The following is a 25499-nucleotide window of genomic DNA, read 5'->3' as shown; positions in this document are numbered from 1 at the left end:
ATCACACAGGACAGTCCGATAAAAGGAAAAAGGTCAAAGCTACTAGTTATTTACTGGTAGTGAACATAAGAAATCTCTGTAAATGTCTTGAATTGGTTATTTTCATTGTATTTAATTCACTTATGGTCAGCAGTGGCCACAGTTAAAACCTTGTGTTTGATATATATAAATGTGTCTTTATGCTTCTTACCCTACACAATGAAGCATATAGCTTTTATAATGTTAGTGTTCAGAAAGTTAATGACATGAAACATGTTTAGAGTTTGTTATAACATTTAACCGGTAGAACCAGTAATCACACCTGAGACATTGGTTGAACACGTTGTATCATAGTAAATCAACTGACTGGTCTCTGTGACAAATGACAACGTAGCTAACAAGCATCACTACCATGGCACAGTGTTGCATGTTATGTACATGGCACTGTAGCACCAAGTGCAGCACCTCAAACAAGTAGATTAATGAATGTGATCAGTCCATTACATTTTTGTCATTTAGCAGACGCTCTTATCCATATCGACATACAGGAGTAATTAGGGTTAGGTGTCTTGGTCAAGGGCACACCGACACATTTTTCATCTGGTCGGCTCAGGGATTCGAACCAGCGACCTTTCAGTTACAGGCCCAACACTCTTAACCTACAAGGCAACCTGTCTGACGGACAGTCCAGGTTTCAGAACGAGCTGATGCCCATTGTCTTTCGTATTTGTTCGAATGAGAGCCAAAACGTCATGGACCAGGGAGCCTGCAGTACCAAAGAGACAACAAGGGCAGTGTGAATGTATTGTACACTGTCACGGTCAAAGGTTAAAAGCATTATAATATGAGACAGAGTAAATGTACCATTCTCATCCAAGTAGGGAGAAAGCCTTTGTACAGGGATATGAACCCTTCCCCCTTGACAGATTGGATCAGGCAGTCAATGGAAGACTTATACAATATGCCCCTGTGGAAAAATGTGTGTTGCCTATTAGGTACTTTTGTTTATTGGTCTGTCAGCATTATAAAACCTGTAATGTTAAGGCTTTATCTGTTGCTAGAATAAGCTGTAAATGACATCCTAAGCATATGGTACAGCATCACTATCAAGGAATGATTACTGTTCTCTGATTGGCTGACTAACCTGCCATTTGGACCTCTGGGCTGGTTCATTATTCTGGTTTTGATGACATCTGCTGGTGTTCCCATGGTAGCAGCAACCAGACCAGAACATGTGCTGGATGGAGAAAAAGGATTTCAGAACTTGAATTTGAAAATATATTCTCTGAAGTAGTTAAATATACATTTTGAGTTATCATTAAATCTCTGTGTTATACTTTACCTTGCTAACCCATGGCAAAGGCTGGTGTCTTGTAGCGACGTATTTCTCAGTAGAAAGTGCTTGACAGTATCATATGTTGTGAGATCTAATTAAATTTGAGAATAATTAAATCCCTATACACATTACAGACAGTACATTTTCACATGTGCCTGTATTCCCTCAACTATACCTCCTAGATTGACCAGAGCAGCCCTCTGTACGTTCGGGACCCACCCTGTCCACAGCGCCCGGATACCCCCCTCAGAGACAATCTTCAGGAAAGCATGGTACACTCCATGAACCCTGTCTCAAAAGAAGCCAGATGAGTCCACTTTTTTGGGGGGAGGGAAATTTCTCTCTCACATGATACTGTATCTAATGGGTGGTTATTATCTTATAACTAAATTACATACGAGTTAAAATAGGAAGTACAAACCGAGATGCAGTTTAGGTTGAAGGATGGCTAAAGACTGAAAACGAGTTAAACACACTCTCTCACCGGGGTGGCTTGCCCTCCAGCCTCCGTCTCCCCTCCATCTGCATCTGCACCTTGACCAGGTCGGTGGGGCTGGCCATGAACTGACCCACAGCCCCAGCCAGCATGCCCCCGATCGCTGCTTTCCTGTTGGGGAAAAGAGTGATCACAGTGGCCTAGCTGGGTGGACACTGGCAGAGAGGCCCAAATAAAATTGTATTTGTCACATGCTTCGTAAACCACTGGTGTACATATACATAGTCCTACAGGTTCTATATAAATAGTGAAGAGGAATAACTACACAGTGAATAACAATAACGAATAAAAGTAACATGGCTATGTACAGGGAGAACCAGTACTGAGTCAATGTGCAGGGGTACCAGGTGATTGAGGTAGCTAAGTACATATAGGTAGGGGTCTGAGCCTAGTTCAGTCTGCTCCTCATAAATGCAGTGGCTTGGGACTACCATGAATGCATACACTAAGCTAAGCATGGAGACATCCAGAGCAATAGACATCCAGTCTTTGTGCTGTTGAGAAGGGGGAAATGCAATGCTTTAAATGAACTGTGGTTATATTTTAATATTGAGGAGTAGAGGTCAGCTCCACCACTGTGCTTTTCTCTCACCAGAGGGGGAAGCGATCATCTTCAGACCTGCCAAGGACATCTCGGAGCTGCTCATAGGCCACCATCCGCACTCCTGAGTAGACTAGCAAAAGTACAGCAGGGGTTTATGCAGGGAAGATGTGGGTAACTAGCCCTTATCAACAAACCACCATGTATGTAAGTAGTGAGATCAGTCTGGTGTATGTTACCTATATGTCTGTACACAGCTGGTGTGGCCCCCTGCCACAGTTTAAGGGGACCCTCCTCACGTACAATCCCCAGGGCAGTGCCCAGCATCCCTCTGTAGGCCGTCTGAGAACCGTGCTGTCTGAGGGCCACTTCACCCTGGATCTGAAGCCTGGTCTTGGTCAGGTCCAGGGGGAATGTCACTGGAACCGATATTGAGACAACTTTGAGTTGATCACGGTGACACTGTTCTGTGTCATGTAAAACATTCAGCAAAATATATTGCAATCTACTGTAGAGAGAGCCTGCAGAGTTCTGTCATACTATCCAGGTCTATGCCCAAACAGTTTGAGCTTCTACTTTTAAAGATCCATCTCTCCAGAAATAAGTCCTTCACTGTTGCCACTTGTTATTGACCCCCCTCAGCTCCCAGCTGTGCCCTGGACACCGTATGTGAATTAATCGCCCCGCCCATCTATCGTCAGAGTTCGTACTGCTAGCTGACCTAAATTAGGATATGCTTAACACCCTGGTCATCCTACAATCTAAGCTAGATGGCCTCAATCTCACACAAATTATAAAGGAACCTACCAGGTACAACCCCAAATCCGTAAACATGGGCACCCTCATAGACATCATCCTGACCAACTTGCCCTCTAAATACACCTCTGCTGTCTCAGCGATCACTGCCTCATTGCCTGTGTCCGTTATGTGTCCGCGGTCAAACGACCACCCCTCATTAAATGTCAAATGATCCCTAAAACACTTTTGCGAGCAGGCCTTTCTAATCAACCTGGCCTGGGTATCCTGGAAGGATATTGACCTCATCAAGTCAGTAGAGGATGCCTGGTTGTTCTTTAAAAGTGCTTTCCTCACCATCTTAAATAAGCATGGCCCTTTCAAAAAATGTAGAACTAAGAACAGATATAGCCCTTGGTTCACTCCAGACTTGACTGCCCTTGACCAGCACAAAAACACCCTGTGGCGTACTGCAATAGCTTTGAATAGTCCCCGCGATATGCAACTTTTCAGGGAAGTCAGGAACCAATATACTCAGTCAGTTAGGAAAGCAAAGGCTAGCTTTTTCAAACAGAAATTTGCATCCTGCAGCACTAATTCCAATAAGTTTTGGGACACTGAAAAGTCCATGGAGAATAAGAGCACCACTTCCCAGCTGCCCACTGCACTGAGACTAGGAAACACTGTCACCACTGATAAATCCACCATAATTGAGAATTTCAATAAGCATTTCTTTCCACCTGGCTACCCCAACCCTGGCCAACAGCTCTGCACTCCCGCAGCAACTGGCCCAAGCCCCCCAGCTGATGTTCTGAAAGAGCTGCAAAATCTGGATCCCTATAAATCAGCTGGGCTAAACAATCTGGATCCTCTCTTCCTAAAATTATCCACCGCCATTGTTGCAACCCCTATTACTAGTCTGTTCAACCTCTCTTTCGTATCGTCTGAGATTCCTAAAGATTGGAAAGCGGCTGCGGTCATCCCCCTCTTCAACTGGGGATAACTGGGGACACACTAGACCCAAACTGTTACAGACCTATTTCCATCCTGCCCTGCTTTTCTAAAGTCTTCGATAGTCAAGTGAACAAACAGATCACCGACCATTTCGAATCCCACCGTACCTTCTCCGCTATGCAATCTGCTTTCCGAGCTGGTCACGGGTGCACCTCAGCCACGCTCAAGGTCCTAAATGATATCATAACCGCCATAAATAAAAGACAGTACTGTGCAGCCGTCTTCAATGACCTGGCCAAGGCTTTCGACTCAGTCAATCACTGTATTCTTATTGGCAGACTCAACAGCCTCGGTTTTCGGATGACTGCCTTGCCTGGTTCACCAATTACTTTGCAGACAGAGTTCAGTGTGTCAAATCGGAGGGCATGCTGTCCGGTCCTCTGGCAGTCTCTATGGGGGTGCCACAGGGTTCAATTCTCGGGCCGACTCTTTTCTCTGTATATATCAATGATGTTGCTCTTGCTGCGGGCGATTCCCTGATCCACCTCTACGCAGACGACACCATTCTATATACTTTCGGCCCGTCATTGGACACTGTGCTATCAAACCTCCAAACGAGCTTCAATGCCATACAGCACTCCTTCCGTGGCCTCCAACTGCTCTTAAACGCGAGTAAAACCAAATGCATGCTTTTCAACCGATCGCTGCCTGCACCCGCATGCCCGACTAGCATCACCACCCTGGATGGTTCCGACCTTGAATATGTGGACATCTATAAGTACCTAGGTGTCTGGCTAGACTGCAAACTCTCCTTCCAGACTCACATCAAACATCTCCAATCAAAAATCAAATCAAGAGTCGGCTTTCTATTCCGCAACAAAGCCTCCTTCACTCACGCTGCCAAGCTTACCCTAGTAAAACTGACTATCCTACCGATCCTCGACTTCGGCGATGTCATCTACAAAATGGCTTCCAACACTCTACTCAGCAAACTGGATGCAGTCTATCACAGTGCCATCCGTTTTGTCACTAAAGCACCTTATACCACCCACCACTGCGACCTGTATGCTCTAGTCGGCTGGCCCTCACTACATATCCGTCGCCAGACCCACTGGCTCCAGGTCATCTACAAGTCCATGCTAGGTAAAGCTCCGCCTTATCTCAGTTCACTGGTCACGATAGCAACACCCATCCGTAGCACGCGCTCCAGCAGGTGTATCTCACTGATCATCCCTAAAGCCAACACCTCATTTGGCCGCCTTTCGTTCCAGTACTCTGCTGCCTGTGACTGGAACGAATTGCAAAAATCGCTGAAGTTGGAGACTTTTATCTCCCTCACCAACTTCAAACATCAGCTATCCGAGCAGCTAACCGATCGCTGCAGCTGTACATAGTCTATAGGTAAATAGCTCACCCATTTTCACCTACCTCATTCCCATACTGTTTTTATACTGTTTTTATTTATTTACTTTCCTGCTCTTTTGCACACCAATATCTCTACCTGTACATGACCATCTGATCATTTATCACTCCAGTGTTAATCTGCAAAATTGTATTATTCGCCTACCTCATGCCTTTTGCACACATTGTATATAGACTGCCCTTTTTTCTACTGTGTTATTGACTTGCTAATTGTTTACTCCATGTGTAACTCTGTGTTGTCTGTTCACACTGCTATGCTTTATCTTGGCCAGGTCGCAGTTGCAAATGAGAACTTGTTCTCAACTAGCCTACCTGGTTAAATAAAGGTGAAATAAAAAATAAAAAAAAAAAAAATAAAAGACAGTACTGTGCAGCCGTCTTCAATGACCTGGCCAAGGCTTTCGACTCAGTCAATCACTGTATTCTTATTGGCAGACTCAACAGTCTTGGTTTCTTAAATGATTGCCTCTCACGGTTCACTAACTACTTCTCTGATAGAGTTCAGCGTGTCAAATCGGAGGGCCTGTTGTCCAGACCTCTGCCAGTCTCCATGGGGGTGCCACATGGTTCAATTCTCGGGTCGACTCTTTTCTCTGTATATATCAATGATGTCGCTCTTGCTGCGAGTGATACACAGACAACACCATTCTGTAAACAGCTGGCCCTTCTTTGGACACTGTGTTAACAAACCTTCAAACGAGCTTCAAAGCCATACAACACTCCTTCCGTGGCTTCCAACTGCTCTTAAATGCTAGTAAAACGGAAATCATGCTCTTCAACCGATCGCTGCCCACACCCCTGACTAACATTACTACTCTGGACAGTTCTGACTTAGAATATGTGGACAATTACAAATACCTAGGTGTCTGGCTAGACTGTAAACTCTCCTTCCAGACTCGCATTAAGCATCTCCAATCCAAAGTTAAATCTAGAATCGGCTTCCTATTTCGCAACAAAGCCTCCTTCACTCATGCTGCCAAACATACCCTCGTAAAACTGACTATCCTACCGATCCTTAACTTCGGCGATGTGATTTACAAAATAGCCTCCAACACTTTACTCAGCTAATTGGATGCAGTCTATCACAGTGCCATCTGTTTTGTCACCAAAGCCCCATATACTACCACCACTGCGACCTGCATGCTTTCGTTGGCCGGTCCTCGCTACATATTTGTTGCCAAACCCACTGGCTCCAGGTCATCTATAAGTATTTGCTGGTAAAGCTCCGCCTTATCTCAGCTCACTCTTACATTAGTACCCCAGGTCATCTTAGGTTTCATTACATACAGTCGAGAAGAACAACTGAATATAAGATCAGCGTCAACTCACCATCAGTACGACCAAGAATATGTTTTTCGCGACGCGTATCCTGTGTTCTGCCTTACAAACAGGACAACGGAATGGATCCCTTGCAGCGACCCAAAAAAACGACTCCGAAAAAGAGGGAAACGAGGCGGTCTTCTGGTCAGACTCCGGAGACGGGCACACCGTGCACCACTCCCTAGCATTCTTCTTTCCAATGTCCAGTCTCTTGACAACAAGGTTGATGAAATCCGAGCAAGGGTAGCATTCCAGAGAGACATCAGAGACTGTAACGTTCTTTGCTTCACGGAAACATGGCTCACTGGAGAGACGCTATCCGAGGCTGTGCAGCCAACGGGTTTCTCCACGCATCGCGCCGACAGAAACAAACATCTTTCTGGTAAGAAGAGGGGCGGGGGCGTATGCCTTATGGTTAACGAGACATGGTGTGATGAAAGAAACATACAGGAACTCTAATCCTTCTGTTCACCTGATTTAGAATTCCTCACAATTAAATGTAGACCGCATTATCTACCAAGAGAATTCTCTTCGATTATAATCACAGCCGTATATACCCCCCCAAGCAGACACGTCGATGGCTCTGAACGAACTTGATTTAACTCTTTGCAAACTGGAAACTATTTATCCGGAGGCTGCATTCATTGTAGCTGGGGATTTTAACAAGGCTAATCTGAAAACAAGACTCCCTAAATGTTATCAGCATATCGATTGCGCAGCCAGGGGTGGAAAAACCTTGGATCATTGTTACTCTAACTTCCGCGACGCCCTGTTCACCCCGCTATCATCCAGAAGGCGAGGTCAGTACAGGTGCATCAAAGCTGGGACCGAGAGACTGAAAAACAGCTTCTATCTCAAGGCCATCAGACTGTTAAACAGCCACCACTAACATTGAGTGGCTGCTGCCAACACACTGACACTGACTCAACTCCAGCCACTTTAATAATGGGAATTGATGGGAAATTATGTAAATATATCACTAGCCACTTTAAACAATGCTACCTTATATAATGTTACTTACCCTACATTATTCATCTCATATGTATACGTATATACTGTACTCTATATCATCGACTGCATCCTTATGTAATACATGTATCACTAGCCACTTTAACTATGCCACTTTGTTTACATACTCATCTCATATGTATATACTGTACTCGATACCATCTACTGTATCTTGCCTATGCTGCTCTGTACCATCACTCATTCATATATCCTTATGTACATATTCTTTATCCCCTTACACTGTGTATAAGACAGTAGTTTTGGAATTGTTAGTTAGATTACTTGTTGGTTATTACTGCATTGTCGGAACTAGAAGCACAAGCATTTCGCTACACTCGTATTAACATCTGCTAACCATGTGTATGTGACAAATAAATGTGATTTGGTCCCCATAGCAACATCCACCCGTAGCACACGCTCCAGCAGGAATATTTCACTGGTCATCCCCAAAGCCAACACCTCCTTTGGCCGCTTTTCCTTCCAGTTCTCTGCTGCCAATGACTGGAAGGAATTGCAAAAATCACTGAAGTTGGACACTTATATCTCCCTTACTAACTTTAAGTACCAGCTGTCAGAGCAGCTTACCGAACGCTGCAGCTGTACACAGCCCATCTGTAAATAGCCCATCCATCCATCCATCCAACCAACTACCTATTTGTTTTGGTTTTTCTGCTCTTTTGCACATCCTCATCTGCACATATATCACTCCAGTGTAAATTGCTAAATTGTAATCACTTAAATAAAGGTGAAATAAAAAATGTAAAAAATATGGTAAATAAATTGTAGAATTGACATTGAATTAATTCGACAATGACCAGTACCCTAAAAGAAGCTGGAAAAAATATTGGACAGCACGTATTGGCCTACCCATTTCAGCAACAGTAGCTGCACATGCTGACAAGATGAACTTTGAAACCCGAGGCCACTGGGGGACCCCTGACTTCTCTTCTACCATTTTGAAATCCTTATGCAAGTCAGCCTAGCAGTTCGCGATTACTTTGCTATTCCGTTTGAAAGTAGCTCCCTAGACATTATTTTTAAAAAGACAAGTAATGATCATTAGAGTTATTCTTATTTATACCGAACGCTGTGCACCGTTTAAACGGCACGTGCAAAGATGACATGATGCTCGAATAAATGTATACTTTGCTCTTCTTCAGGACAACGACCTTTAACCAGAGAACAGGAAATGTAGTTCATGCGAAGAGAATTTGTCGCACAGCCTACTGCATCGGGGCTCTGTCAAACTACATTTCCTAAACAACTTTTCGCGCAATGTTTACAAAATTACGCTCTGACCTTCTTTTAGCTGATTGGATCAGACTGAGAAAGAGGCCCGGCTCTGGTTGGCTAATCTTCCTTTCATTTCAACACCCGCTTTTGCCTCGGAACGAGCCCTAGGGGTTTCAGACAGGTGTGATGGACGTTATAACGTTGGTACTGTTTCTGGTTGTCTTGGCTATTTCAGCGCATCTTTTATTTGCGGGAAATGATCCAAATGCTCCACCATGCATAAAAGGATGGATCCCCTGGTTTGGTGTGGCATTCGAGTTTGGGAAATCACCGCTGACTTTCATATCTCAAGCCAGAGATAAGGTAACAAACATCAGGTGGTTGGGCTATAGTATATGCTTTTACGTCCTCATTTGATGTTTATTCTGAATATTACATGTTCGACCCTATTACCTAATTGTTTATTTGTTCGAATGCTACATATATTGTCCCACATAAATCTCTGAGTTGTGATGGTGTCAACATCTTGTTTGATGTCTGACTTTGTGATATTGATGATAACTAATGTTCGCTTCTGCATCCCTGTGTTATACTTTGTCCACCCATCCCTCACCCTCTCTCTCTCTCTCTCTCTCTCTCTCTCTCTCTCTCTCTCTCTCTCTCTCTCTCTCTCGCCCACTCACACACAAACAATTGATATTGATCCAACTTAGCTTCGCCAAATTCAGATAGGTCTATAAGATATATGGATAGATGATCCTCAGCAGATATCGATGCCATGTGGCTGTGGGACTCTCTTTCAAAGTCCAAGGTCTTTGGTCTCTTCAGGAGCTCACCTCAACCTGCTGAACTCTGTGTCACACCTGTGTAATCCAATCGACTTTGGTTTTATTGCCACCATTGTAATTGTAGCATGATCTCCCTAATTCATTAACTGCCTATATCAGCTTCAATTCAATGATGCCCCTTCCTAGAACTCATGGGAGAGAACACATGAGCGATAAACCCTGAACCTCTACACTCTGTGATGGTAGATTTGCTACACACATGGCAAGTCAAAACGTTAATATTGCCGAAGAAATACATTCAATCAACGAAGGCTGCCACATGCCATGCTCAGTTCCACTGTTAAGCTAGGAGCAGAATGTTGTGCCAGACTGCCCACGGCCTTCTCAACTTCATCACGGCCTATTGAGTTCACTTAGTAATTTATGTAACTGGGCCTTGGGGAGCTAGTTAGCAGCATGTGCTGACCCTGTTGATGCAAACCGTTGTGCAGGGAAATGACTGCTGTGCCAGGGGTTTTGTTATTTGGAGGGGTGGCCAAGTTGTATGAATGGGGCATTCGAAGTCGCACACTATAGTTATTCAGATGAGCATTCCTGTGATGTAGTGGCAATTTGGTTGTTGTGTTGTTCAGCTGTGTGTTATTACTATGTTGTACTCATGTTTCAACCTGTTTCAACCTGTTTCCCTCCCTCCCGTTTTTATTGATCTAATTTCAAAGTTTATTTAACAAAGTTGATTCTGACAAACGCTGTCAGAATCCCTGGTTAGGACTGTTGCTGCCATCAAGTCTGATCCATTTGTTGACACAATCTTGTCCAGAAAAGAGCACTACCACGTCTGTTTGCTTATCAAGACGAAATTATAATGACTATAAAAATATTACAATTTGTATTTTCCAGTATGGACCTGTCTTCACTGTTGTTGCGGCTGGCAAGCGATTGACCTTTGTGACCCTTCATGAAGACTTTCGCACATTTTTCATGTCCAAAGATGTGGATTTTGAGCAGGCAGTCCAAGAGCCTGTCCATAACACAGGTGGGGTTTTACTGTGTGTGTTTCCTGTGCTGAAACGTTAGTTGACTTTGGCCTTCGCTGGTCCACTTGCCGGTGGTTTCAGCTTTCTCCCCATAGGTTCAGATTACTCATCTGCCACATTTCACATCTGACTGGAAGTGTTTGTTTTTTTGTAGTAGTAGTAAATAATAAAACACATTCTCAGTTTTTCTCTTTTTTCAAGAGACATTAATGATCGATGGATTCTTGAGTGTGTGCTGAAAGATATGTCCCCTCTGTACATTATTCATGTTCTATCTATAGGCTCATAATAAATTATGAATAGACAATCTATTTTTTTACACTGATACTGACCAGCTCACTGACTGTTACAATAACAGAAGCTTCAAGCTGAATGGATTCAATTCACTTCACTTTAGTTAGGTCCAAATGGGTTTAAAAGTGGCACGCGGACAACACAGCAACACAATAGAAACATAACACAGCAACGTGTTTCTCTCTCTGTAGCTTCCATCAGCAAGGAGAGTTTCTATAAGTTCCACCCAGCATGCAACACTCTCATCAAGGGCCGTCTGACCCCAGGCAATGTGGCTCAGCTGACTGACCACTTGTGTGAAGAGTTCAACGACCACCTGGAGACGCTGGGGGACCAGGGCTCTGGAGGACTCAATGAGTTGGTCAGGTAAGCTACAGTGTCCCGGGACCTGACACTCTCTGACTGTGTATCTGTTTATCCCTTGTGGAGAGGAGGGAGAGGCGTGGCGACTGTTCAGTAGGTATGACACAGGAAAACATTTAGAAAAACAAGTGGCAGGAGTGCAATATGGATCACTGAAATTGGCTTATTAGGATTAGTGTTAGGTTAACTAGCATTAGAATACGGTAACTGTCTGTGCGTTGAGGTTGTTCTCATAAGGTTGATCAACCCCTGGCACGTGACTGTGTAGTCCTATCCTTCTTTGATGAGTAATATACTATATAGAGGGCGCTGCCAATCCTTTGTCCTGTCCACCACACCTATCGTTCAGGTCTCAGGAGTCATATTTCACAGCTGAAATAATATTACCTTTAGTGGAAGAACTACCTAAACCAGAATTTCTGGACTGACGGACATGACAGGAAGATGAAACATGACAGGAAAGAAAGAATTAGGAAACACCTTAGGCGATAAAGTACTATCATGCACCTTACATTTGATTGGCTCATCATGTAACAGCATGGTCTGGTATGCAGTATTACCCTGTATTACACACAACGTTTCACACACGTATATCTCTGGTGATGATCATCACTTGACAACTCAAGAACCATTTTATGGATTTTTTTTCTGAATGCTGAATTCCTGGTGATGTTACAGTGGTGAGTCTCGTAATGATCTTTTTCCAACGTAATCCCTACACAGCAGTACCGATCTAAAGTCCTCTGACCAGACTGACCATTAGCCTCTATAATTGTCCTTGACTCGTCTCTCCTCTCATGTCTGACAGGGCCGTAATGTACCCTGCTGTGATGAGTAACCTACTGGGGAAGTATAACTCTCCAGGAAGTCCCTTTACCATGGAGCAGTTCAAGGAGAAGTTTGCCATCTACGACGAGGGCTTTGAGTATGGCTCCCAGCTACCAGACATGTTCCTCAGGTCAGTGTGGCACAGGCCTGGTTAGTCTGATAGTTAGTTCCTGTCTTCAAACTACTGTAGTAGGCAGGTGAATGGAGTGGGATATACATTTCATTGTGTACATTGCTTAGGTGTAACAGAAGACAATATAGATTGGACCAATACACTGTATATTTATATTGGACCTCGGCCCTGGCTAATATTAGGTTGTTCACATGAAAAAAATAAACCAATAAACCAAATGACCTGCACTGTTATGGAAGCAGTATAGAGTTGATTTACTAAGGACTACGTGCTTAAAGTAAATCCCAGAAAATTAAGGGCAAAACCTTTGTGTTGAGATGTACTGTACAGTTTGCCTATCTAAGAATAAACAAGACAGTCTGACCAGACTGTTGATTTAGGTAAAAAGCTACCTTTATTGACATAGTGTGCATGTGATACTCATGCGAGGGTAAGGTACAAGGTAGCTTTGGAAAGCAAGCCTTCAGTACTCAAGTAAATGAGACAGGATTTTGGAAGGCTCAGCACCCTGAGATTAGGCACAAGGCTACAGCACTGTATGTCTTCTAAATAGTTGTTTTTTGGGGGGCAGGGAATGGGCCAGTTCCAAATGCTGGCTTCTGTCTCTATTGGGGAACATGGTGGTCAAAGCAGAGGATGATGAGACATCCAGTGAATCAGGCAACAGGGTGAGTCCTATCTTTGAATAGAGAACAATGCCGTTTTAAATAATGTGTCAATATCTCCCTAGGAGAGGTGGGTGTGGAGTCAGGCGCAGGAGAGCAACAATTTCAAGAAGGGCGTTTTATTACTGGTCCACCAACAAAACAGGTACAGGACCACAAAAGCAGCCACTAGAAAACAGGAACGCAGTCTAGTCAAAAACGGAGGAACACACTCCTCTGACTAAACGGACGTGCGGGAAAAAACAGTCCCATGAAATAAACCTGCTTAACAGGGTAAAACGTTACCCAAGCCAACGACAGTAACACAAACAATCCCGCACAAAACCTAGCGGGTAGGGCGAGATTAAATACCCCACTCATTAGCCTAAACTAGACACAGGTGAACACAAGACAGACAAAACCAAACGGAAAAGAAAAGGGATCGTGGCAGCTAGTAGGCCGGCGACGACAACCGCCGAGTGCCGCCAAACAGGGAGAGGAGCCACCTTTGGTGGCACTCGTGACATAATGGATCATTATACCATGATTTTATTGAATGGATGATTCATTTGAATATTGGACATTTGGGTGTCATAACTCAACAGCTGGTGACATTGTCATTTTATTTGAATCATTTCGCCAAAGGCTTCTGATTGATGAATGATCATTGGACCAGGTGAAACCTTTAAAATGAGCATCCTGATTCCAGAACAGCACCTGTACCAGCCAGCTAAGATTGATCTTACTGATGTTCCTGGCCTGCATACTGGGGTTCTAACTTCTATTTAGTGCAATATTTGGCTCTTTTGTCACAGGTTAGAGGTCATCATGGAGTGTCATCCCTGAGGGTGCCACTGGAGGGCATCCTTATGTTTCTAGTGTCTAGGCGAGCCTGATTGGGATTGTTGGATTCACCTGGTTTAGGACAAGGTCTCTTTGTCTTGTACTCATGTGCACTTGCTTTGTGGTTTTTCCTGTGAATACTTCAGTAAATATTCTGGATTTACCCACACCTCTACCTGCTGTGTTTCGTCTTCCTCCCCTCGGGAGCCTCATCTCCCGGCACCGGAGCGCTATGAGGGGCATCCTGGGAGGTGTCGTGGGTTCCTGCTCCAATGTCCGCTGGTCTTCGAGCTCCAGGCATCAACGTTTCCCACCGAGCGTTCCAGAGTGGCATATAACATCGCCTTGCTCTCAGGATGGGCTCTGGCCCGATTACGTCCTGATTACGCCATTGATTTTCAGACGCTTGCTGCTGAGAGCAGTTGGAATACAGAGGCACTTCACTCAGTCTTTCTCAATGGACAGCGAGGTTCTCACGGATGAACTGGCTTCCCGGGACAACCCTGACACTCTGGAGGAGCTTATCGTTCTGGCCATCCGGATTGACAACCGGCTTCGGGAACGTCGTCATGAGAGGACGGAGAGATTCCGAGTTGGTTCCAGTGTTTCTAGCTCCGCTAAGGGAGGCGATTATTCATTTGTGACATTGCCGTATGCTGGGCCTGCTGGTTCGGTATCCCGTCATAGTTCTCAATTCGGCTCTGGTTCCCCATCATATCCTTCAGAGGTGCCGGGGCAATTGGGACGCACAAGACTTTCCGTTCTGGAGAGAAGGTGCAGGATTAACGATCAACGTTGCCTTTACTGTGGACAGTCTGGACATTTCCGGGCACCATGTCCCGAGCTGATGGGACAACGGGAGGACCCGTTAGTAAACGGGAGAATACTGGGGAGTCAGATACAGTCTCCAGCTTCCGACACGACACGCACCTTCCTTCCGGCCAATCTGTGGTGGGACAATGGGCAGTTGACATTTCTGCTTTCATAGACTCTGGGGCTACCGGCTATTTTCTGGAATCCACATTAGCTCACCAACAGAGGCTGCCACTCACTATGCTGGACACTCCATTGTCGGTCACTGCACTGGATGGTCAACCCCTAGCGTCTGGGAAGGTGAAGCAACTCACTATGCCTATTCAGCTATGAGTTCTGGATGACCATGTGGAGCTTATCCAGTTTCATCTGGTGAACTCTCCTGAGCTTCCCCTGGTTCTTGGACATCTGTGGCTTTCCACCCATAATCCTCAGATTGACTGGCCTTTGGGAGAGTTCTGAGATGGAATGTTTCATGCCAGTTCACTTGCCAGCAACTCTCTCCAGACCTTTCCGGTCCTTCTCGTCTGGAGACTTCCGACTCTCCTGTTCCTCCATCTGGGAGTGACAAGAATGATCTTTCCCGCGTACCTCGGGATTACTGGGATTTGGGTTAGGGCTTCAGCAAACAAAGGGCCAGCAAACTACCCCACAGGCCCTACGATTGTGCCATCAACCTCCTACGTCCAGGCCAGATGGTCTGGCTGTCTACTAGGGACTTGCCTCTACGCATGGAATCTAGGAAGTTGGCACCCCGGTACGTTGGGCAATTCAAGATTCTACAGCGCATCAATCAGTGGCCTACCGTCTTCATCTTCCCCGGTCCATGAGGGTTCATCCCAACTTCCACATCTCCAGACTCAGGCCTGCGGTGTTCAGTCTTCTGGTTCCGGCCACTTGGCCTCCACCTCCGCCTCGCATGATAGTGGGACAGCCAGCCTACACGGTGCGACGCATACTCCTTAGCCGTCAGATCCGGCGGGGGACTCAGTATCTCGTGGACTGGGAGGATTACGGCCCTGAGGAACGGTCCTGGGTTCCGGCCCGGGACATTTTGGACTCCAGACTCATTCGGGATTTCCGTCGACGTTCAGCTACCCCTGGTGGAACGTCGGGAGCCGTTCCTTGAGGGGTGGAGGTCCTGTTACAGGTTAGAGGTCATCATGGAGTGTTATTGAGGGCATCCTTATGTTTCTAATGTCCAGGTGAGCCTGATTGAGATTATTGGGTTCACCTGGTTTAGGACTATATAGGTTCCTCTATGGAACTCTGCCGGTTGCTCGGGTCTCTTGTCTTGTACACCTGTACACTTGCTTTGTTGTTTTACCTGTGAATACTTCATAAAACATTCTGGATTTACCATCACCTCTGTCTGCTGTGTTTCTCTGCGCCTGGGTCCGAGTTCGTGCTAGTTATTGTCACATCTTTAATGTATAACAAGGACGATAGATACCATTGTATACTCGTATAGTGACATTTCCAAGGGGATGAAATGTATAAAGTCTGTATTTCGCCTAACCTCATTGTAAATGATTGTATGTATGCCATTTTTGCAGACGTTACTGCAACACCTTGTCACCTTAATCACAGATAAATTCCTGCCCAACTATGGATTACTGATGTTATGGGCATCGCTTGCCAATGCAATTCCAGTGAGTAATTTTTTACAAATCTTATTACTGATAAGCAGGGGCATCGTTTTTTATTAATTAGATTTACGATCGCTCCTCTTCACCTTCATCTTTTTAATCGGCCAGATACCCTAGTTAATTGGCATTTAAATTGGTTTGATTGGAGATATCATAATTATATGTGATATAACATGTCTTTTGTTTAGATTACCTTCTGGGCTGTAGCCTTCATCTTGTCCAATCCCACAGTTTACCAGACAGCCATGGAGCAGATCAATGCAGCACTCAAAGACCAAGGTGTGAGCTACACTATGCCATCGCTCCTCTGTTTTATAGCCTCCCACTGACACATGCCCCATTAGCTTCTCTAACCTGCAGTACAGTATGTGAGGTCCTGATGACCTGGGGTAGATTGGGATATGGTGGTGGATGGAGTATTTTACCTTGGTAATGAATGCCAGTAGCATACCACCCTGCATACCACTGCTGGCTTGCTTCTGAAGCTCAGCGTTGGTCCTGGTCATTTCCTGGATGGGAGACCAGATGCTGCAGGAAGTGGTGTTGCAGGGCCAGTAGGAGGCACTCTTTCCTCTGGTCTAAAAAAATATCCCAATGCCCCAGGGCAGTGATTGGGACACTGCCCTGTGTAGGGTGCTGTCTTTCGGATGGGATGTTAAACGGGTGTCCTGACTCTCTGCGGTCATTAAAGATCCCATGGCATTTATTGTAAGAGTAGGGGTGTTAACCCCGGTGTCCTGGCTAAATTCCCAATCTGGCCCTCAAACCGTCACCTAATAATCCCCAGTTTACAATTGGCTCATTCATCCCTTTTAACTATTCCCCAGGTAGTTGCTGCAAATGAGAACGTGTTCTCAGTCAACTTACCTGGGAAAATAACGGAAAAATAAATGAATGTATGTGCCATTTGACAGTGTGTTTTTGCTGATTAAACTTCTGGCTGCTTCTAAGAATTCAATTATGTTGTTTTTGGCCCTGGTGTTACCATGGCTGGAGATCTTAACACATACAATGGAAAATGAAGCAGTACAGTAATTGTACCACATTGTCTCTCCATCTCATTTCACTTCAGTCTATGCCCCTAAACCTCCAGCAGGTGTCAGCAGTAGCGCAACACTCACCTGGCACACTTTTGAAGGCAGAAGTCCTGTTTCGAGGGAGTTATAATGATTATGCTCAGTGGTTTCAGTTATCTGAGAAGACGATATACATGACATAGTAATTAAGTGAATGTTCAATAATCGGCCCCTTTGAGACTTTCAATTATACTTACATATGCATATCTCCTAATGAAATCCCACGGAATCCTAATGGGTCTGATATCTAATCATACCAGCTCAGTGATGCATACTGAAACGACACCGCTTCTACTCATAAGCTCAGTGGTAGACTGTTGTATCTTGTCAGTAGGTGTGTGGGAGTGTGTGTTTGTGTGTATATCCCACAACGTGTGTGTCTGTTTCATCGTGTGTGTGTGTGTGTGTCCATGACAGACACCAGGAAGACCAAGGTGACCGCTGAAGAGCTGCAACAGATGCCCTATGTGAAGTGGTGCATCCTGGAAGCCATCCGGCTTCGGGCCCCTGGAGCCATCACACGCAGGGTGGTCCGACCCCTCATGATACAGGTGGGCCTCCTGACCGCCGATAGACTCTGAAATAAGCTTTTTCAAGCCTCTACATCCCCTCAAAGTCAACCCTTAATTTCCATAAATTGTTCAGTATATGTAAAGTGGCATGCATATGTGTGTGTATTCCTCTCTTCCAGAACTACATCATTCCACCAGGGGACTTGTTAATGGTGTCTCCTTACTGGGCCCATCGGAACCCACATTACTTCCCTGAACCAGAAGAGTTCAAACCGGTAAGTACTAGGCTAGTCCTACCATATTTACCTTAAATTATATGGGATATTAACTTAATGATGAAGGGGATGCTCTCAAGTCAGTATTTCAACTTGGTGGGGCACAGTAAATACATGGAAAGGTAGTGAGTTGGATATTTTAGGGCACACACAAACCCACCTTAACACAAGAGTTGTTGCTGTAGCATGTCTTTTGCATTTTTCATGCCTGTTTCTGAGTGTGTGTGTGTGTGTGTGTGTGTGTGTGTGTGTGTGTGTGTGTGTGTGTGTGCGTGCGTGCGTGCGTGCGTGCGTGCGTGCGTGTGTGTGTCAGCCCAGCGTGAGCGTGCGTCAGCTCAGGCTTCCGACAGACTTCTAATGTAAATGAATGACACTCGGTGGTGGTGCGGGGGGGACATGACATGACACCGCAATGAACCTCCTCCTCTGTTGGTTAGTGTCCCCCTACCTGCAGACAGAAGAAATGCACTTGTATCTTCCCGAGGAGTGTATTCCCGGGTCACTGACTGTCTCCCTCATTCCTCTCTCTTAAAAACAGACTCAATATTTAAAGCCCCACATGCCTACACTGCTGCAGTATAAATGGGCTTTGAGAGCATTGGTAGATAGTGCTATTTCTCCTCCTGCTTCAACTAGGCGGATGAGGGTGCTTGAAAACCAGGGCACGTATTTAGCCGCTTGACATTTTCCGGAAAGGAGAGCTTTATTTCTGTTTCTGTGACATGGAAGAGTAGGTCAAAGGTCTGGGCTGTGAGGTAAACTGCAGCAGTGGTCAGAGACTGCAGGCCATTTAGTGAGTCAATGCCTTGTATCATCTTCAGTGAGGTTGGTATGTTTTGCTATGAAAGGGGTTGAGTTAATAATCTATAGTAGCCACTTGGGTCTATAGAATAGTCTATGGTTTGTGGACCATAATGATATGTAATAACCGTTAGTAACAGCCTTTCTATGTCACGTTGTATAAATTATTGGAGACAGGTGCAGGAATACGTAATAGGGGGGTTTAATACTCCACCCAAAATATACAACATGCCAGGAAAAGGCACGGGGACGAAGCCCAAAACAAACAGGTATACAAAAACACAGGGACCGCCGAACACCCCCCCGACACGCTACTCCAACCGCGGGATGACACCGGCCTCGAGGACGACCACAGGGACGCGGTGCGGGTCGGTCGGTCAGGGCCAGTTGCGGCGGCGTTGGTCCGACCATTCCCGCTGTGTGGATTTAGGGTTGGTTATTCTGTCACGTTGTATAAATGATTGGAGACAGGTGCAGGAATTCGTGATAGGGGGTTTTAATACTCCACCCAAAAATACAACATGCCATGAAAAGGCACGGGGACGAAGCCCAAAACAAACACACACATACAAAAACACAGGGATGTAACCCAATCAAAAGAGCGAGGTAAAACCTCTAATAAATACACGGGATGAGACCCGCAATACACTACACGGGGCGAGACCCGCAATACACTACACGGGGCGAGACCCGCAATACACTACACGGGGCGAGACCCGCAATACACTACACGGGGCGAGACCCGCAATACACTACACGGGGCGAGACCCGCAATACACTACACGGGGCGAGACCCGCAATACACTACACGGGGCGAGACCCGCAATACACTACACGGGATGAGACCCGCAATACACTACACGGGGCGAGACCCGCAATACACTACACGGGGCGAGACCCGCAATACACTACACGGGATGAGACCCGCAATACACTACACGGGGCGAGACCCGCATACACTACACGGGATGAGACCCGCAATACACTACACGGGGCGAGACCCGCAATACACTACACGGGGCGAGACCCGCAATACACTACACGGGATGAGACCCGCAATACACTACACGGGATGAGACCCGCAATACACTACACGGGGCGAGACCCGCAATACACTACACGGGGCGAGACCCGCAATACACTACACGGGGCGAGACCCGCAATACACTACACGGGATGAGACCCGCAATACACTACACGGGGCGAGACCCGCAATACACTACACGGGGCGAGACCCGCAATACACTACACGGGGCGAGACCCGCAATACACTACACGGGGCGAGACCCGCAATACACTACACGGGGCGAGACCCGCAATACACTACATGGGATGAGACCCGCAATACACTACACGGGGCGAGACCCACAATACACTACACGGGGCGAGACCCGCAATACACTACACGGGGCAAGACCCGCAATACACTACATGGGGCGAGACCCGCAATACACTACACGCAGCGAGACCTGTAATAACAATGCACAACAATACACGGGACGAGACCCGTAATAACGACACACAATACACCCAGCACGAAAGCCGAAACAACAAAGCACAGGTACTCACAAGACCAACGGACATGGGAACAATAACTGACCAGCGAATGGTGAACAGAGGGCACATATATAAAGTTACTAGTCAGGGGAATTGGAATCAGGTGTGCGTAATGACAGTTCAGTGAACGCCAAGAGGCCGGTGATGTAGACCTCCGGAACTGGTGCACGGAATGAGCAGCAGTACCGGGGGAATCCGTGACATTCTAGTATGTTCTTATGACACACTGTGAAATTGGTGGACAGTTGCACTTTGGAACACGACTTCCAATCTGTAAGTACAGCAGATAATCATTCAGATGGTTTGAAATGACGAAATCCATTCACTGCTCTCAATGTGAAATGAAAACGTTCAAAGCAATCCAAACTTCACTGTTCATGTGGTTTAAAATAGTATAGGTCTGCTTGAAGCCCTTTTCTAGGATATAAATAAAGCTGAATTTTTTTCTGAAATAAAATCTCTTCCCTCTTCCCACAGGAACGATGGGATAAGGCAGATTTAGTAAAGAATGTCTTCTTGGAAGGGTTTGTGGCATTTGGAGGAGGCCGAAACCAGTGCCCAGGAAGGTTAGAAAAACAGACATGGTTTTTTCTTCAGAACACACACTAGAGTTTTCCCCCCTATCTGGGATACCTACTGCAGCCCTCATCCTCCACATACAACACCCATTCTGCCAGTCACATTCTGTTAAAGGGCCCTAAAGCAAACACATCCCTGGGTCACTCCTCTTTTCAGTTCCCTGCAGTTAGCGACTGGAACGTGCTGCAAAACACTCAAACTGGACCGTTTTATCTCCATCTCTTCATTCAAAGACTCGATCATGGACACTCTTACTGACGCTGCTTTGCGTGATGTACTGTTGTCTCTACCTTTCTTGCCCTTTCTGCTGTTTGTGCCCAATAATGTTTGTACCAAGTTTTGTGCTGCTACCATGTTGTGCTGCTGCCATGTTGTGTTGCTACCATGTTGTTGTCATGTTGTGCTGCTACCATGTTGTGCTGCTGCCATGTTTTGCCACCATGTTGTTGTCATGTTGTGTTACTACCATGCTGTGTTTTCATGTGTTGCTGCCATGTTATGTTGTTGTCTTAGGGCTCTCTTTATGTAGTGTGTCTCTTGCCGCGATGTGTGTTTTGTCCTATATTTTTATTTTAAATCCCAGTTCTCTGTCGCCACAGGAGGCTTTTTGCCTTTTAGTAGGCTGTCATTGTAAATACGAATTTGTTCTTAACTAATTTGCCTAGTTAAATCAAGGTTAAATGTAAAAAGTAAATAAATAGTAGCTACCATCCTGCTAGTATCCATTCTCTTGCAAATCCAGCTAAGTAGAATTGAATGTGTCAAAGACAATGAATAAGGCATTGTGTTGACACCAAATTGGAATTTAGAGGTATCGTATTGGATATGGCTTCCATGTATGATTTTTGGGTAGTTTTATATTTTTTTGTTGACTATTCTAGCCCTATTTTGCACCAGTAAAATAAGCATCGATAGCTATTTGTGACGATCAATATCCCACAGACCACAGGCATATTATGTGGGTGCTACAATATTATTGCTGGTGTGTCTTACCCTGTCCTCCAGCCTCCTGCTGTGTCTGTCACTGTCTCTGGGGAGGTGGCTAGCTTGGGGCTCTGGGTTTGTATGGCTGTGCTGCGCTTTTGCCCCTGAATGTCAACCCTTGGGTCCTCTGGGGCCCTGACTGGGACATCAGCGGTGGCCCAGAGCGGCCGGGATGCGGCCAGGGGGCCGGTGTGACGTAAGCAGGGAAAAGATCAGGGCATGTTCCCAGCTGCACAGCAGGATCAAAGACACAGGCGAGTGGTACTGACCTGTGACCCCCTCCGCTAGGACACAGATATAGTCATAACCTATGCATATTCAGACATGCTGAAAGAAATGGCAATGAAATGGAAATGACTTATCTGCCGTCCTTGAATATGTGCCTCTGTATTAACTCAAACAGAGAAAGTATGCTTTGTCAGTTGCACTGAGCAGACAGGCTACAAAGTAAGCCTTTGCGTTGGCCCACTAGCGCTCACTCACCACTGAGTCTTATTGTCATGCTAGAGCTAGCATCCTGCATCTCAGTGGTTAATTCACACAGGCGGCCGCTGAAATGATGACAGCCAGGGTACAGTGGTGGGAGGGGAGAGGCACAGAAATAACTATGGGGAGCATGCCGCGTATGACACTCCCATATTTCATTCTTCCCATCCACCAATCCAGTCTAGTTTGATTCTGATGATTTTAGGAGATTGGCCTTGTGTCTGCGTCACTGACACAATACCCCGGTATGACTCACAGCAGTCACAGGGTGCAACTGAAGCAGTCTTCCAGGTTAGGATCACTGATAAAGACCAGCACACAGCTTTTTCCTCACTACTGCTATTCTCTTTACATCTGTCCTTTTCCCTAAGGCCCTGTTTCTCTCTCTCTCTCTCTCTCTCTCTCTCTCTCTCTCTCTCTCTCTCTCTCTCTCTCTCTCTCTCTCTCTCTCTCTCTCTCTCTCTCTCTCTCTCTCTCTCTCTCTCAGCAGTGAATGTAGGAGAGGTAAAATTACACATTGGCATCAAACAAGAGCACAAGTTCCTACACCTTTCATTTCCTCTCTTCTTGTCGTGACAGCTCTGGCTTAGCCGGGAATGGCACCTCCATTGTGTCTGATAACCTGCTGAAATGCTAACAGAGATAGTGCCTCAAAGGAGAGAGTCTCTCAGTAAGAGAGACAGATGAAAAGGATGACTGGATCCTATCGCATTACCTTGAGTGTCTGTTACGTTCTCTGTGCCTGAGCTTACTGTTGTGTGTGTGTGTTAGGTTAGTTTGATATCACCAGTTGTTTGTTTTTTGGAGAAGTTAACATGTTAGTCATGTGTTTTTAATTGCATCAACAGGTGGTATGCCCTAATGGAACTCCACATGTTTGCTGCCTTGATTCTCTTCAAGTATGATGTCACTCTCATGGACCCGTTGCCTAAACCTGTACGTTTGGAAACCACTTTCTCATTTATGGGACTTTGAAAACATACATTAATTTAAATACTAATATTGAAGTATCTAAAGTTAAATACTGTAGTGTACTGTAAGGGAAATGCTTAAGTTTGTGCTTTTCTTCTAACTAATTTAGGTTCTATTCATGTGCTGTTCTATAAACCAATTTCTGTGTTCATGCAAGTGGTTGACTGAACAAATCCTCACATCAATTTGGCAGTGCACCCCTACCTTGTTTTGAGAACGAACAAAATATATCTCAGTTTCAAGGTCTCAGCTTAGAGAGAAGAAGCCTCTTGAGGTGTTAGTCGGTCACATGCTATGAAACAGTATTGGTCGGTCACATGAATGAGACAAAACGGTAATGATTCATTAATTACGCTAAATCATGCAAATATAACTTGTCTGTGTATAGCCGTATATAAGACAACTGCTGGGTCTGCCCAGGCAGAGCTCCTGATTGACATGTGTACTATGGTCCATTGAGTCGGTTGGAACCTCTCGAGCGCGCTGACAAATAAACAATGATTAATTTAATATTGACTTTGAATGTCCCTGTGTAAGCATTTCCATGGCAGTATCACTACCAATTACTTCATATCTATAATTTTCTACTCTCCCCAGAGCAATCTCCATCTGGTAGGGACCCAGCAGCCTGAGACTCCCTGCGCAGTGCAGTACAGACACCGATAGAGTTGACCTGCCCTGCCCAGCAATGCCACACAAGGGCACTGTGCTCTACAATCCTGCCCAAACACCTGCCAAATAGTTTTTTTTATCAATGGAGCTAACTTAAAAGTTATATTTTAAAGAACTTATCTAGAACGTATATAATGATACTACATCTGAAAATGCAGGAGATGGTGGAACCGTCTTCAAATGATTTGGTCTTTCCCTTTTCTTATTTTCACCCCACCAAGAGTGTTTCTAACCGTACGTTCCCTTCCTGCCCAGTCCAACACCTGATTATGGATTTGTACAGACATTGATCAGTATTTTGTGATGTAATAGAATATAATCCGATAGATTCTGACCCATACAGAAAATATTCACTGCACGTGGCATCAGTATGAGACCTGTATTGTATTTATGATCTGTATTGTATTTATGCACTGTTATTACTATGTACTTATATACTGCATCATACCTCACTTCATGAATACAGTCTGAGGTTGCTTTGCTTCAATATAGGCCTACTAGATCTGGGTTGTCTTAATAAAGGGTTAAATAAAAATAAAGGCAGTGATATTTTTACACCATATAATGTAGCCTTAAGTGTGTCCCTTAATTCTACTGGTATAGACCATCTCAAGGACAGCCTGCTCTTAGATGCCCAAAACAAATACCAACTATTCTGAAGTGGGAAATCCGCGTGCACGCATATTGATGCGATTGTAGCCAAGTACAAAGGAATGTTGATCGATCGGCCCCTGAGATTGTCAGTGATGGCCATTAGGGTACAATGGTCTATTTGAATAGGTATGGATCGTCCGGTCACAGGTTTAGACTTGTTTACAAGAGGAAATATGTCTGCCTAATGAAATGGTCTTATTGATGTGAGAGAACAGTGCTGAAAATAAGAGGTTGATTAAGGTTAGAAAGTTAGGCTACTAGACACACTTGAATGTTTTATGTGACGGACCATAATGTTTTATTTCATTTTTATGAATCAATTATTGATAGCCTGTGTTCATTCATGCACTCATTAAATGCACTGACAGTCGTTGGTTATGCATTTCAAAATGGTGATGAATCATTACTAATAGGCCTAGAATAGCATAGGCCAACAATTTAATGCATGGCAACTGTTTCACCTGTCAGTGTTCAATGAATAAAAATGCTCAAAGGGCTAAAATATTCCCAGACAA

At 45.1% G+C, this 25499-nt stretch overlaps 2 protein-coding genes across 2 annotated transcripts; one reads left to right on the top strand and one right to left on the bottom strand.

Moving 5' to 3' along the window:
• Positions 1-92: 92 nt before the first annotated feature.
• Positions 93-9007, bottom strand: slc25a27 (solute carrier family 25 member 27). The gene is made up of 9 exons (XM_035774980.2): positions 8659-9007; positions 2592-2771; positions 2404-2485; positions 1800-1922; positions 1491-1603; positions 1322-1406; positions 1124-1216; positions 844-946; positions 93-745 (listed from the first exon to the last, which is right to left on the bottom strand). Exons 1-9 carry the CDS (start codon positions 8744-8746, stop codon positions 674-676), a joined length of 939 nt encoding a protein of 312 aa, XP_035630873.1. The 5' UTR covers positions 8747-9007; the 3' UTR covers positions 93-673.
• Positions 9008-9145: 138 nt separating this feature from the next.
• On the top strand, positions 9146-25489 carry LOC118386944 (24-hydroxycholesterol 7-alpha-hydroxylase). Its single transcript, XM_035774975.2, has 12 exons — positions 9146-9387; positions 10713-10848; positions 11335-11509; positions 12315-12464; positions 13039-13135; positions 16324-16419; positions 16605-16695; positions 17910-18043; positions 18184-18279; positions 21115-21203; positions 23535-23622; positions 24256-25489. Exons 1-12 carry the CDS (start codon positions 9211-9213, stop codon positions 24322-24324), a joined length of 1398 nt encoding a protein of 465 aa, XP_035630868.1. The 5' UTR covers positions 9146-9210; the 3' UTR covers positions 24325-25489.
• The last annotated feature ends 10 nt before the right edge of the window (positions 25490-25499 follow it).

Source organism: Oncorhynchus keta, chromosome 8 (assembly GCF_023373465.1).
Source record: "Oncorhynchus keta strain PuntledgeMale-10-30-2019 chromosome 8, Oket_V2, whole genome shotgun sequence".
NCBI lineage: Eukaryota > Metazoa > Chordata > Actinopteri > Salmoniformes > Salmonidae > Oncorhynchus > Oncorhynchus keta.
This window is presented reverse-complemented; position numbering and strand designations above follow the sequence as displayed.